This window comes from Beta vulgaris, chromosome 4 (genome assembly GCF_026745355.1).
Source record: "Beta vulgaris subsp. vulgaris cultivar EL10 chromosome 4, EL10.2, whole genome shotgun sequence".
Taxonomy (NCBI): domain Eukaryota; kingdom Viridiplantae; phylum Streptophyta; class Magnoliopsida; order Caryophyllales; family Amaranthaceae; genus Beta; species Beta vulgaris.
Genome location: NC_079205.1, coordinates 3381362 through 3396793, shown reverse-complemented (window position 1 = coordinate 3396793; position 15432 = coordinate 3381362). Strand labels below are relative to the sequence as shown.

Here is a 15432-nt window from a genome sequence, read left to right as displayed (position 1 = left end):
TTTTCAAAGGAGACACCATAGTCATCCCCTTGGGTTATATAATAGAGATATATATAAAAGAGTCGTTTACTCTTTCTTATTTGCTTAAAAGTGAGAAGGACTGATGCATTGTACCAGAGGCTTGTGGCAAGCAAATGCTGTGGGTTTATGATCTTTTGATTTGTCACAGATTATATTGCGAGGATCTCCTCATGCATAGCCGTATTGATTTTCTTCCCCAAAGTCTCTTTTCCCATTTCGTTTTGTCTATTATATGACTATTTATGGTAACTACCATTGATTTTGGTCATTGTCGACAATTCTAAATTACACAAGAAACACTATTCTCTTATTTATTCATGTTCTCGGTCCTAGGGAAATATATGATCTCCATTCTTTCTTTGAGAATGTACCAATTTACCGAACCATGCTACTCTTAAAAAGGCGACCACAATATAATATTTTTACAGCACTTGGATGGCGGAAATCGTCTTTTAGGATAGTAATTTTTTTTTTTTTTTTTTTTGGACATCGGTAAAATTTACAAGAAAATAAAACAACCTAACCAACTACATAGTATCCATGGGAATATGTCCTAGTCGAACATGATTGGCCAGGTCATGCGCCCTCTGGACTTGTTGACGATGAACTTTTAGAATTCGACACCATTGGAGTTGATGTCCAATGGAGCGAATGTCATTGAGAGTCCAGGCAATCGAGATAGGTTGTGTGTCTTGATGAAGTAAACTCCGGACCAGTACATCAGAATCAGTGTAGATCAAAATTTGACAATAACCCCGGGATTGTGCCCAAATCAAGGCCCCGAGACAAGCCCGTGCTTCAGCAACCAGTGGGGACTCCGCATAAATGCAGCCCCCTTGCACTTCTGTAGTTTGAGTAGTAACATGCTCAGCAACCCAGGCAATACCGGCCAATAGAGAAGATTTCTTCCAGGAACCATCCACTTGTAAATGTAACTGTGGTACCCCGCAAAAGGCTGTCCCAAAATGTGCAAAAAGAAAACCAGGAGGACCTGGTGCCACATGCAAAGATCTAGGCAGAGGAATAGGATTAGCCAGAAAGGTGTAGTGCTGCTGAATGCCTTTGTCCTGGAGTGAACGGATTAGAGGCATATCAGGTGCTATTCCATTGAAGACCTTGTTATTGCGACCCTGCCAAATAGCCCACAAAATAGCCACAAACACGGGAAGACGAAGGCCATTATATCCATCCTGGCTGATAGAAGTAGTGTATCCATGCAATGAGCCAATCTTTAAAGGCCACAAGGGGAGTAGCGTTGGAATGAATACGTAGTTGGCTAGTTTGCCAAGCAGCAGTGGCTATAGAGCAAAATCGGAAAAGGTGTTGGGATGTCTCAGGTTCGACGTTGCAGCTTGGACAACTATCTGATATGGCCAGACCACGGTAGGAAAGGTTAGCAACTGTTGCTAACCCATTGTGGAATAATTTCCAGAGGAAAATTTTCCATTTTGGCATGATGCGTAACCCCCATAAAATCCGGAAAAACTTCGAATTGAGAGGGGGAGTCATGTTGTAGATGTCGGTATGTCGAGAAAGGAAATAGTAGCCAGATTTGGCAGTGTAATGGCCCGATGTCGTAAAAGGCCAAATAGAAAGATCAACTTGGTTTGTGAGACGAGGAACTTCAAGAGTACGTATATCACGAACCGTACTGGAATGAAAAAGGGACTGAAGCCGGGAAACATTCCAGCCTTGTTGTTGAGGCAGCAAGAGAGAAGCAATGGAGACCGTAGCAGCAGTACGAAGAGAAACATTATCCCGAAAGAGGGGAATCTGCCCATGCACCCAGCGCTCCTTTCCAGCAAGGAGGGGGGAATTGGAACCAATTTTCCAACACGAATTTGTCAAGAGTAATTTTTTCTCACTGGCAAGTTAATGAGTCATTTTTACTCATTCGGATTCAATAATGTTTTATTTTGCAACAAGCTTTTTTTTCTTTTTCCAAATTTTCTCCTATGCATATGCTCCAAAAATATGCAAACTAAAACTATCCTCATATATGCTGATATGCATGCTCCAAATATAAAAAAAAATCAAAAAAATCAAAAATCAAAAAAATCAAAAATAAATGCCTATTAATTGTTTGAACTTTGGACACTTTGGATGCTGTTGTTATGGTTTACCAGTTGGCAAACCGGCCAACTCTCTTTGAAACAATAAGAACATAAATTGTACGCACAGAATTTTAGTAACTGCTGTCACCATTCTTGTGAATGAACAATATTTACTATGAGTAGTTAATTACTAGGTGGAGTTATGAGTTATAACTTTCATGATGTGAGTTAAAAAGTAGAAATATTGTCAACAATAATGAGTAGTTTTATAACTTAGTTATAATCATTGAATAATTTTTGTATTCATGAAACACTTATAGTTAACTCTTAGGAAGGTAAATATCATTTTTCAACTTTTTATGAGTATATTAATGTGGAAAAACCTTATCCACCCATAGCCCCCTCTCTCTTTTTTTTTTAAAAAAATGTAGTACTTATTTTTGTCAATTGCCTATTTTTGTTGGATTAAAGTTAGAATATGTCCATGCACAGCTCATCATACTTGAATGAGTTGAATCGGATAGCCAAGTCATTATTTCGAGACTCTTCAAAGTTATGATTTACTTCTCGTACCTTGATTCTGTCTTAGAAGACATCTTAATGTTTAATAGTTATTTTAATTCTTTGCTTTGGTCTCATGTCAAAAGGTATGGAAATGTAGCTGTCCATCACCTTGCTAAGTTAGTACCTTTTGGCGTTGAACAAATATGGAAAAATCATTGTTCTAAAGAGGTTAGCCCGTATGTACTCATGGACACATTATGGATGAATGAGAATGGTACTAACTTTTTCCCTCAGAAAAAAGTTAGAATATGTCCGCTTTATCACCTGATTTTTTACTGAACTAAGCAAACTTATTTTTGTTGAATTAAGAGTTTTTTGTCAGAAACAATAACCTTTTAAAAGTGCCATTTTGTCAGAAACAACCTTATAAAATTTTTTTTGTGACAAACAACCTTTAAATGGGATTTTCTTGTCAGATCAGACCCTTCGACCATTTTCCGGCATTGACTTGATTTTTTCCGGCCAAGACTTGATTTTCCGGCAAGACTTTTTTTTTTCCCCCTTCACTCTCTTTTTCCCTCCAATTTCTTATTGCAAACCATTATCTCTCATCTCTTTCACTTCCTTCCTTGACCCCTCATTCTCTCACGCATCATCTCTCTCGCCTTCTTCTTCTCTCTCCTCCACTTCGCTGAGCAGTGCCACTGAACACCGCCACTGCTGCTCATCCTCTTTCCTTCTCTCTCAAATTTGTCGCCTCTGTTTTCTGTCTCCAATCTTATTGTTAATGGCAACAAGCTTGTGGGGGGAGGGGGGATTTTCTTAGGTTAGCAACATTGGAGGGCCATAGTTTCTTACTAGTTAATGGCAACAAGCTAATTTTTTTGTGCAACCATGGTGAAATGAGAGAAAAGAGATGAAATGGCAAGTTCACAAGAGATTCAAATGGGGGATGACATTTGAAAGAGAGGAGAGAGCGAATGGTTTTTTTTAGGTTTGAAATAAGGGACTCTTTCCTAGGCTTCCGGCCAGTGCCGATGTGGTGGCTTCTTGTGCGAAGGAGAAGGCGAGAGGGTGAGGATGGAGGATGGAGAATGGGGTGAGGATGGAGGATGGAGAATGGGGTGAGGCTGGAGGATGGAGAATGGGGTGAGGCTGGAGGTTGGGGTGGGGTTGGGAGGAAGAAATTGGAGGGAAAAAGAGAGGGAAGAGGGTAAAAGAAAAAAGCCTTCGCCGGAAAAATCTAGTCAATGCCGGAAAATGGTCAAAGGGTCTGATCTGACAAGAAAATCGCATTTAAAGGTTGTTTCTCACAAAAAAAAATTTATAAGGTTGTTTCTGACAAAATGACACTTTTAAAAGGTTGTTTCTGACAAAAAACCCTTGAATTAATTAATCTTATATGTACTGGAGTCTGGATAGAAACTTATTTTATTGCTCTGAACTTATGCCCTATTCATTTCAATTTATTTTTACGAAACACAACTTATATTTCCGAAAGTAAATTTATCTTTGCTGAATTGCACTTTTTAAAATTGAATATGTAATTATTGTTACTAATTCTTTATTGTTTTGTCTTATATAATTTGCTGGTTTAATTTTTATACAAATGAACTTTTAAAATTTGGACTTATCTTTGCTCAAGTGGACTTGTTTTTGCTCGATTGGAAATCAACTTAATTTTTCTGAAATTAATTTTATAAGGTGAACTAAACAAGATCTTAAATTTACTAAACAATCTTAGTTTTGCTGAATTGAATTTATTATTAATGATTCTTTATTATTTCCTTTTAAACATACATTACTATAACTTTTACATAATTGAACAAATTTAAAACAGAACGGAGGAAATATATAGATTTGCTGAGTTGATGACTAATACTCCTAATACCCTTAGTACATGAATTTTGTAACTTATAACTTGTTTTTCAACTATCCTTAATAGTAATTTGATTTAGAGAATTAAAAGAAATAGATCAAATAAAATAAAAGTAAGTCATTAATATCGATATATAATAAATTAATCATCAATATACTTTCTTATAAACATTAAAGTAGCCATCACCTAGCGTACGTCTTATGCTTAGCTCTTAAAGCTACCATTATATCAGATTTTTTTCTTCCTTTAAAATTTGATATGCAAAAGGGCATGCTACTAAAATATCGCCGGTAAAACCAATGCATGCGAATCTGTAATGCATGGTGTATGTGCTCCACAAGTTATAAAACAACATCAAGGCATGCATGCAGGTAGACACCAGTCACTGATATCATAAATTCTTCATCAAATCAAACCTGATTTTGATAAGATTAAATTCAGCGCTAGCTCCTTCTTCGACTTATCTTTTTCAACGTAGTTATTGCATAATTATCTCTGCACCCTCACACTTCATACATATACACTGCATATCATATTACAGAGGTTTAATTTTAGTACTACATACAAAACATACTAAAATTGTACTTCAAAATTCATATACTTTTTAGTTGTCTACTGTCTTACATCATTTATAACCTTCCCAACTGTACTTATTTTCATGCAAATTCATTCCTCTTACACCGTCCTATATATACCCCTCCTTTGTAACTCTCAAAATGGACACAATTTCTTGCTTCCTTTGTAATATTGATATTGCAAAAAACAAAAAATAATGATTTCCAAACTTGTTGCCTATCTAGTTCTTTTCTATCTTATCGTTTGCGTTATTGGTGCAACCCATGCAAAAAGAAATGATCCTTTCACCACCAAGGATTTTAGTGATAGTTTAGATGATGACAGTTTGGGAATGTATGGTGGCATTCCTGGACTAGGTGGCGGTCTCGGTGGTGGTCCTGGACTAGGCGGTGGTCTTGGTGGTGGTCCGGGGTTAGGTGGTGGTGCTCCAGGTGGTGTTGGAGGTGTACCTGGTGGGCCAGGTGGTGTTGTTGGGGGTGGTCAAGGAGGTATAGGTGGCATGATTCCTGGTGGTCCTGGTCTTGGTGTGGGCCAAGGTGGGCCTGGTCTTGGTGTGGGCCAAGGTGGGCCTGGTCTTGGTGTAGGTCGTGGTGGGGTTGGGCCTGGTGGTGGATTGGGCATTGGTAGTGGTGGTGTTGGTAGCTCTGGAGGCCCAATTGGGGGAGGACCGGGCTTGGGCATGGGCTCGAGTTCAGGTGTTGGTGCAGGAATTGGTGTAGGGACTAGAATGGGTGGTACCCTAGGTGGGCCAATTGGTGTTCCGGGAGGTGGTGTCCTAGGTGGGCCCGTTGGTGGATCAACTGGGATGGGAGCCGGAGCCGGAATCGGAGCTGGAATGGGTGGGAACATGGGTGGTGGATTGGGCGGTGTGCCTGGTCTTGGGTCGAGTTCAAGTTCAGGTTTTGGTATTGGTGCTGGTGCTGGAACTAGTACTGGTGTAGGTTCTAATCCGGGAGGAAACTAGTAGTACGTAGTACGTACTACATATGCATGCATCTTAAGGAATAATCTAGTTTGTTGTTAGGTGTATGATCTGGAAAGTTAGTTAGTAGTACTTAATTAGTAGTAGGTACTGCACTATCTATGCTCGTCAATCTATTTGTGTTCTCCAAACTATTTTGTATCCATGATGTTTTTTAGTTTTTGATGTTTGTTGTGGCATTAACAAAGTCTCTTGTTCGACTCTAGCACAAAATTTCGTATCCTTTTTATTACCGGGCTAATCTATTTTTGATGAGATAGTGGCAAAAGGTCAACTGAAAGTACTATAAATTTATACTTCATCCACTCTATAAAGGATATAACTCTTGAATTTGCACGTCTGTAATGCAATACTTTGGCCCACAAACATTTTTAATTAGATAATAATAAAAATTATTAAAATATTATATTTTGAAATTGAACATTGACATGAATTTAAAAAAGTCTTATATATTATTTATAAAGTGATCAAAATTTGTAGTCAAAGTTTGTAAAGTTTGACTCCGAAAATGCAAGTGTTGTATTTTTTTCGGGTGGAGGAAATAATATCAAAGTAAACACATTATAAATCTATGGACACCTAATCTATTTGTTAAAAAGAGGGTATATATATCCTGATATCCATATGGTGGTTGAGAATTTTTCATATTTATCAAATTAGGACCTGTTCTCTTCGGTATAAAATGAACATGTGTGATAAGAAAGGTTCCCCTCGTAATAGACTCAGTAAGGAATACTAGACTTGGGGTGCGCACACTTTAGGCAAGGTACCTAGGTAAGGAAAATGAGTTTTTATTAAAGTTATATACTTTATATTATACAAGTATTATCAAGTATCCAAGAAAGGTTCTTCGAAATTAAATATTTCAAATTTTTAATTAAATAAAGTGTTTAATATTCCGCATATACATGTACTCAGTATTTTTACTGACATGCTTTTGTTTTGTTTTGTTTTATGGCTTTGTCCCTGTGATGACCCTATTTTGGCAAGCAGATTTTACAGATTGATATGATGCATACTTCATAGGGGGAGCTAGTGAGGAATCATAATTAGTCAAGGAGTTGTCATTTTATTTTCTTTATCTCCATTGTTATATAGTTGTACAATAAAATTATATTAATAAAAAGAAGTTATTTAAGTTATTTCCGCTGCATTAGTTCAAGTTCAGTTAGTAGTTAATTAATATTAAAGTCTTTAACGTTATCATGTGGCGGTAATACTCTCAAGTTTCTCAAGGAGTTTTATATTAAAATAAGTTTTCCAAAAGAGGGAAATTTGGGGGTGTTACATTCTCACTTAGCTGTTTTACACCACACTCTCAGGTTCCTTAATGGCACTATTGGGCAAGACATACTACTCCAAGGCAATGGTCACTTGCAACTATAGGCTTTCTCAGATTCAGACTAGGCTGCTTGCCCAGATTCTAGAAGATCTGTTACTGGGTACATTCTCTTATTTGGCAAGTCTCCTATTTCCTGGAGGTCTAAGAAGCAAGGCACAATTAGTAAGTCTTCTTCTGAAGCTGAATACAGAGCTATGGCCTCTACAGCTTCAGAAGTCACCTGGACTGTATGATTGCTAGAAGAGTTGGGTGTTACCGATCTTCAACCTATTACTCTTTTTTGTGATAATCAGAGTGCCCTTCACATTGCCAAGAACCCAGTTTTTCATGAAAGAACAAAACACGTTGAAATAGACTGTCATTTCACAAGGGATAAGGTACTTGAAGGCCTTCTTCAATTATCTTATCTTCCTACTCAGTCTCAGCTAGCTGATGTGTTTACCAAAGCTATTATTGCACCTCAGTTCAAGTATCTACTCTCCAAGTTGGGTCTGTTTGATCCTTCCTCGCCTCTCAAACACCTCCCAACTTGAGGGGGGGTATTGGATTATGGGTCTAACTAGTTGTTTTAGAAGAGTTAGTTAGAGAATTTGTTACATTTCTAACTTATTTCTTACACGTGTTGCTTACTATAAAACACATGTAATAAAATGTAGTTGCTGTAATATTTTCATTCTCTCAATATACAAAACCCATTTCTTCTTTCTCTCTATATTCTGTCTCTGTGCAATGATCTAAACATTACAAAATTATCAAAACTGCATTTTGATCATCCATAAAAAGAAAATTTTACCGGCTAAACTAGTTGATTAATAACAAAATCTACGTTTACTTAATCAATAACAAGATCTATGCTTACTCTGACAAGATCCTTCAATTACCTAATTGATTTTTCATATATCTCCAAATTAAACTAAGCAAATCCAAATCTAAACTAGTTGATATTATGTTTATTTCTAAAAAAAATTCTATAATGACAAATTAAACACATAAAAAATATATAAAATATTTTTTCATAGTTCTATTTTTCTTTTTATACCCACATTAAAATGGTTTTCAAATACTTCAATGATTAATTCCTATTATAATTACCAAGAAGAGTAGCTTCAAGGAGGTGATGAACCATAAGAACTTGTTCGGTCGGATTAATGGCAGCAGCATCAGTTAAGCGCCTATGAACATCAAAGTCCATACAACTTACAAGCTTGAGAGAAAGAGCACAAACAAGGTGGCTGATAAAGTTTAAGCAACCACAAGACGTCAGGACCTCTACCAAGTTTCAACTGATTTAAGCCTTTCATTAGAAGCTTCCTCAAAGGAGTTCTAAACAAAAGGATTAAAATTAAAACAATTTCCGAAAATATTACTGGATACATTATGTAAAGAAGCATTTTCAACACATATTATTTGTTTCCAAGCTTATTTTTTGGGGGGAAAGATTAAAGAAAAAAACACAGTTTGGGTAATTGATCAATTTATTACAACAATAATTATGATGTGAAACATGAAGTTATATTAAAACTTGAACGGTTTTTTCACCAAATATCCCCGGCAAATTAAGAAGTTACCATATACCCTCAATGTTTCAGAAATGCACTGTATACCCTTGAGTTTCGAAAAATGTGCACCAGATACCCTTTTCCTAACTGCCGTTAACCCACCGTTAGATTTATTTACGATTTTACCATCATTAAGCCATAATCCTAATTTAACCTAACCCTAACCCTAATCTAACCCTAATCCTGCCCCTAAACCCTCCCCTTTACCCTAACCCTACCCCTAATTGGCAGCCACCACCCCACCCCCCTCCCCTCGACCCCACCCCCTCCACCCCACCTCAGCCCAGCCCCTACTCCTCCCCGTCCCCCTCCCCCACCGCCGATGTGCGTGCCAGCCTCCGCCACCGGCGCTGCTTTTGCGGGTCTCCCCCACCCCCACTGACGCTGCGCGTGTCGGACTCCCCACCCCCTACGCGTCCGTTCACCGCCGACCACTCCTCACCCATTCCCTTCGAACACCAAACCCACACCCCTCCCCTTCGAACACCAGCTACCTTCGAACACCCCACCCCTCCCCTTCGAACACCGGCTACCTTCGAGCACCAAACCTCCCCCACACCACCGGTCTCTCCCACCCCTCCCCCACCTTCGAATTTCGTCAGATTTGGGTTAGTTTTGGCTAGCAGGGGGAGGGGTTTCGCGACGAAAACAGAGAGGGGAGTGCATTGTGAGCTTCGCGGGGCTGCGGGAGGGAGGGGGAGGAGGTGGGGGTTGCGGCAGAGGGAGGGGGAGGGGGGGTTGCGGCAGAGGGAGAGGGTGGGAGTTGCGACGGAGGGAGGGGAGGGTTTGGGGGCTGCGGCGGGGGAGGGGTGGGGGTTGCGCAGAGGGAGGGGTGGGGGGATGGTGGAGGGGAAGGGGGGAGGGGTGGGGGTTGCGTAGAGGGAGGGGTGGGGGATGGTGGAGGGGAAGGGGGAAGGGGAGGGGGCTGGGCTTAGGGTTAAGGTTTAGGGTTTAGATTTTAGGGTTAGTATTTAGATTAGGGTTAGGGATTAGGTTTAGATTTTAGGGTTAGGAGTTAATTGTGACAAAATGGTAAATAAAGGTAACGATAAGTTAACGGCAGTTAAAAAAGGGTATTTGGTGCACAAAAATGAAAAGGCAGGGGTATATGGTGAATTGTTGAAACATTAAGGGTATATTGTGAATTTCACGATTTGTCGGGAATTTTGGTGAAGTAACCGAAACTTAAATGTGGACATATAAGAATAGGATTGGACAATTTCTAATTTAGCTTCTATTCTTTTACCAAACTCTCTAATTTTTTTTTTTGTCAGGACCAAACTTTCTAATTAGGTTAAGGTATGAGCTAGAAAGAAAGCAATTCAAGTAAGGAATATGTAGAAACTTTCCTTTTACTCTTCAACCCTTTTGATACTCAAATTTTAACCAAACAACCAATTAAATAACTAAGACTTCTCTACAGGGTGCATTAAAGAAGACCAAAGTATTTTCACTTTTGTATTGCCTACTGGTAAGGAAAGAACTTCTTAACCTCAACTTTTGAATTTTTTTTAAGAATTTTGATAAAAACTAGTTTTGGCAATATCAACTTAAATACTAATCAGAAAGCTTGGTGTTTGACAAACAGTTAAACTAATCACATATTTTACCAGTTCCAACACCTAAACAGTTTTAGCTTATTTTATCAATTACACTTAACTTATCAATTTTATTTTATTTTTAGCTAGTATTACCGAAAAAAAAAAGCCTTGATAATATTGCTTTATGTTTTCCCCTAAAAAATAAATAATGTCAATAGCCACAGGAAGAATCATTCATCAAAAAGATTCATGATTACAGGATTCTACGCAACTTGACAATTTTTTTAATTAATCTTTCTTGGAATTTTACCAACTCCCGTTCTTCCCACAATTAACAATTCAAAAACCACAGTACTACCCAAGATCACTACACAATTAACAATTTAAAAACCAAAGTACTACCCAAGATCACTACACAATTAACATAGAAGGAGATGGATTCAACCAAAAAGCTATAGATTTCATGCAATGCATAATACAAAATCGGAAAAAACTTGGTTAACCCACCGGGTAGACTACCCATCAAATTCCTACAATCTCTTCGGTTATATCCAAACATCCTCGAAATCATATACAATCGTCATTGTAACCAAAATCAAAATCATCATCATCATCATCATCATGTCGAAATGGCAAACCATCCAACCTGACTTCAACATTGTCAAGACTAGGGCAGCACCATTTAACCCAAGCCCGAGGTGGAAAGAACAGTTGAGCATACACATCTTGGTCCTGCTCACGCATCTCTTTAAACCGAATAACACCATTCTGCTCCATCCTTGAAAACTGAATGAATTTATCATAAGGCGGATAACTTAGATGTTTGAGACAATCAGTCCCTTTAGGCATCTGGGTATTTCGACTCTGTCCATAATAAATCAGTTTAAAGAAGTTGTTATAAGGAGCAAATATGTGGCAGATTGAATCAAGTATCCTACCTGCCAGATTCTCAGTCACTGCATAATCAGGAAAAGCAAATGATACAAAATCTCCAATAAAAAAGATCTCATCTCCCAAGTTTACCACACGTTCCCACTTACTCTCTAAATCTTTCATCAAAAAAACATTCAAGAAATCAGTTTCTTCATTTTCAAACATATCCATATCCCCCCCACACGCACGAATAAACACATACAAGCAACTATTAGATTTAGATGGCACGAACTTAATGCACCAAATACGATCGATTATACCATCCACTTTAATGCAGGTCGGATAACCAGAAAAGTTAAGGAAGAGATTACTCCAACCACCAGGTAAAATATCTGGGCCAGTCATGAAAAGATTTAATATCAAGGATTTGCCTGGATTGATTACTCCAACCTTCCAATCAAGGAAAAAGACATAAAATTTGTCTTTGTGAAACGCTATATCATGTACGAAACCATTGCAAACAACTTTAAACCATTCTTTTTCCTCTGACCGTAGTAACAGCAAATCACTCATAGTACTAGCATTATCCTCATCAATCATCTCAAGTTGCACTAACACAACAGCGAACATGCGACTTGAAGTAAAATCCCATTCGCCGACAACTTTCTTTGATAAGGACTTAGCATTGTGATCCAACTCTTCCACAAGATGCAAAGACCTTGCAAGTTCATGAACATGACCGTCTAACTGTACAAGTGTGGCATTCAATATAGCTAGTGTTTATAATACAGACCTATGACTATGAAAGTACCCTTCTACCATTTACAATATAATATTATCCCTTTACATATAATATTATCCAATACTACAAATTAATTTCTCCCATAATAGGTGGGTCAGTGTAGATATATTTTTGGCCTATCTTACAATGATGGTTGTCTGAGGGGTTAAGTAATTGCAGTTTGTTTGTTCCAGTTTCACCCACTCTCGCAACCCAGCTACCACAATTACCAGCATCACCAGCTGAAAGATGAGTAAAAAGGTAAAATTTGGTTTCAGGGAGAAAGAGCGGGCATTTTTCTTTAGGGTTAAGATTAGGTACTTGTACATAATACTTATGCACTGGGAGTTCATGTAGGGAGACAGCGGATCTCCAAGAAGGACAGACCCCTCGAAGACGAGGAACATCTATCTTCAAATCAAAGTATTTGATAATATGTAAGAGCACATCCTTTGGAAGATCAGCCCATTGGTTTGGGTTTGGGTAATTCTTGTGTCGCTCTTGGAAGGTTTCTATAGGGATTTCCATTATATTACACTTCAAAATGTAATAGAATGACTAGTTTTTTTTGTTCCACAACAGTGAAGGAATGAGAATTGAACTTAGCAAAAGCAAGGGATGTAATATATACTTCCTACGTTTTTTTTTAGATGTTACACTTTCAAAAATTGTGGTTTTCTAGGCAAAAATTGGAGAAGTGATTAGGAGAGAATAAGTATAGGGGATTAAAGGGGTGGGGACCATTGCACATGGGGGTTTAAGGGAAAGGAGGAGAGAGAAAAGAGGGACCACTAGTTGGTTCCCTCCAATTCTCTATTACTACACGCTGATGAGGAGGGGAAGGGGAGCCAAATTTTGGCAGCAAACCAATTCCCTCCAAAATTTTCATAAAGTTGAAAATTTGCAAAAAATTGAAATTCAGCATTTCAAACATTGTTTAAGCTACATTTCCAAACTCTATCCTCTATATAAACCCCCCAAAATTAAATGAGGGCTTATTTCCCAAAATGAGGAGAGAGAAAATATTGTTTAGCACCATGGTTTAGTTTCTTTACAAAAATCAGATTGTTCCCACAAATCACTGCACACACATTGCACAGGAACAATTACAAAAAATTCCTACTTAATTAAGAACTGAAGTTTCCACAAAAAACTTCACACTTCAGTCTTCAAAAAATCTTCCAGCTTATAACAGATGGGGTCAGCAGATGATGGAGGAGCAGGAGTTTTGCCTTCAAGAGCTGCTGGAAATAGAAGGCATGGAGGATGAGTTGCTGATGCATGAGATGTGGACACATTACAACAGTGATGATGACACAGAGGATGATGATGATGGAGGTACAGCAGCAGCAGATGGCAGTCAATCAGAGCAACCAAATCACCAGGGTAACCCACAACAACAAAACACAGAAATAGAACACAATGTAAGTTCAACAACCCAAAAACCACATTTAACTTTAACAAAAAGAAGAATGTTGGTTGATGACCTACTTACCTCTGAAATAAATGGTAAATTTGCATGGGGTTTAAAAACAGAAATAGCAAAAAAGCATGGCATAAGTAGGATGACATTAGATAGGATATGGAAAGATGCAAAAAACAGAGAGAAGCTGGGCATGCCATAGATGTGAGAAACAAAAAAGCAGGAAGATGTGGTAGGAAGCTTAAAGTATATGATGACAAATGGCTTCAGTCAGTCCCACTTAATCTGAGGACAAGTATAAGGGCATTTGCTGGATATCTTAAAATCCCCCCCTCCACTGTTTACAGTCTATTGAAACGGGGCAAGCTGAGAAGTCACACTAGCAGCACCCACCCAAAACTGACTGAAGATCATAAGATTCAAAGAATGAAGTGGGTGTTACAAACACATATTACCAGCAACAAGGACACAACCACCTAAATTTGTTGACATGCAAAATGTTGTTCACATAGATGAGAAGTGGTTTTATTTAAGTCCAGATATGAGAAGGTTTTATTTGCTTCCTGCTGAAGATGACCCTTATAGTTGCTGTCAGTCCAAGAGGTTTAAGATAAAAGCCATGTTCATGTGTGCCACATCTAGACCTATTAAGGACAGTGAGGGAAGGATGATACATGATGGGAAATTTGGTATCTACCCTTTTGTTGAGTATGCAAGAGCTAAGTATTCAACAAAAAACAGAAGGGCAGGTACTATGTTGACAAAGGCAATTGAAAGTGTTACACTACCAGTTATGAGGAATATGATAGTTAACACTATCATACCTGCCATAATGAGGAATTGGCCAGAAGGTGTGTCCAAAGAAATCTACATACAACAAGACAATGCTAGACCTCACATTCATGCATCAGACCCACAATATTAGATCAGCAGCAGAACTCAGAATGGATTCAATATCCAACTCATCAATCAGCCAGCTCAGTCCCTGACTTAAATGTGCTAGACTTGGGGTTTTTTAGAGCAATTCAGGCACTACAATATCAATCATTTCCTAAGAACCTAGATGAACTGATTTTAAGAGTGCAGGACTGTTATGATTTCTTTGACCCAGAAGTTTTGAAGTACACTTGGTTGCAATTACAATATGTTATGGTAGAAATACTAAAGTGCAAAGGGGGGAACAATTTCAAGAATCCACACCATGCAAAGAGAAAGTTAGAGAGATTGGGATTACTTCCAGAAAATGTAACAGTGGACCAAGCTGTGATAGATGAGGCAGTTACATACTTGAATGAGAGGTTTGTGAATGTAGGAGAAGCATTTGACTACTTAGATGCACATCAAGAGTAGAATGGGCAGAAGATGTGGCAAGTTTTTTTTGAACATAACTACACTGTGTATGAAGGAAAAAAAGGTGAGAAGCATTATGAGGACATAACTTTTTGGTATATATCTAGTATAGAAGAAGATGAAGGATCTACTTGCACAAATACACAGGATCTACTTTTTGTTAAAGATTATGGACAACATGAAGCAACACTTCTAAGCAAACCAGAAAGTTTTGGGGGGTTCTTGTTTAGTTATTAGACTATTTTGTACATGTTCAAGGACTGGTTTGTATAAGCAGTGATGCAAGCATTTAATGAAGTCAAGCAATTATGGTTGTTTTTATTCTTTTGCATGTCAACAAGTTTAAATTAAGGTGTGTGTTTTTAAAATCCATCAGGGTTAATTCAATGGCTCATTGAGGAAGCAGAATGGATGATTTAAAACCTCAACTTATTGGTTTAACACCAATAAGGAGCAAATCATCTATTGCTCTTCAAGCCCAATGTTATGAGTCCTTTCATCATTTGGATTTTACTTTTTAAAATACATTTGGGACTCAAGGGGGGAA

General features: G+C 38.1%; 3 protein-coding genes across 3 annotated transcripts; 2 read left to right on the top strand and 1 right to left on the bottom strand.

The window, feature by feature from the left end:
* Window positions 1-548: 548 nt before the first annotated feature.
* On the bottom strand, window positions 549-2671 carry LOC104883407 (uncharacterized). The gene is made up of 3 exons (XM_010667930.1): window positions 2649-2671; window positions 1307-1885; window positions 549-1215 (listed from the first exon to the last, which is right to left on the bottom strand). Exons 1-3 carry the CDS (start codon window positions 2669-2671, stop codon window positions 549-551), a joined length of 1269 nt encoding a protein of 422 aa, XP_010666232.1.
* Window positions 2672-5230: 2559 nt separating this feature from the next.
* Window positions 5231-7891, top strand: LOC104883406 (glycine-rich cell wall structural protein). Its single transcript, XM_010667929.1, has 3 exons — window positions 5231-5975; window positions 7437-7585; window positions 7652-7891. Exons 1-3 carry the CDS (start codon window positions 5231-5233, stop codon window positions 7889-7891), a joined length of 1134 nt encoding a protein of 377 aa, XP_010666231.1.
* Window positions 7892-13323: 5432 nt separating this feature from the next.
* Window positions 13324-14885, top strand: LOC125496266 (uncharacterized). The gene is made up of 3 exons (XM_057393752.1): window positions 13324-13498; window positions 14048-14386; window positions 14461-14885. The coding sequence occupies exons 1-3, from the start codon at window positions 13324-13326 to the stop codon at window positions 14883-14885; spliced, it is 939 nt and encodes a 312-aa protein (XP_057249735.1).
* The last annotated feature ends 547 nt before the right edge of the window (window positions 14886-15432 follow it).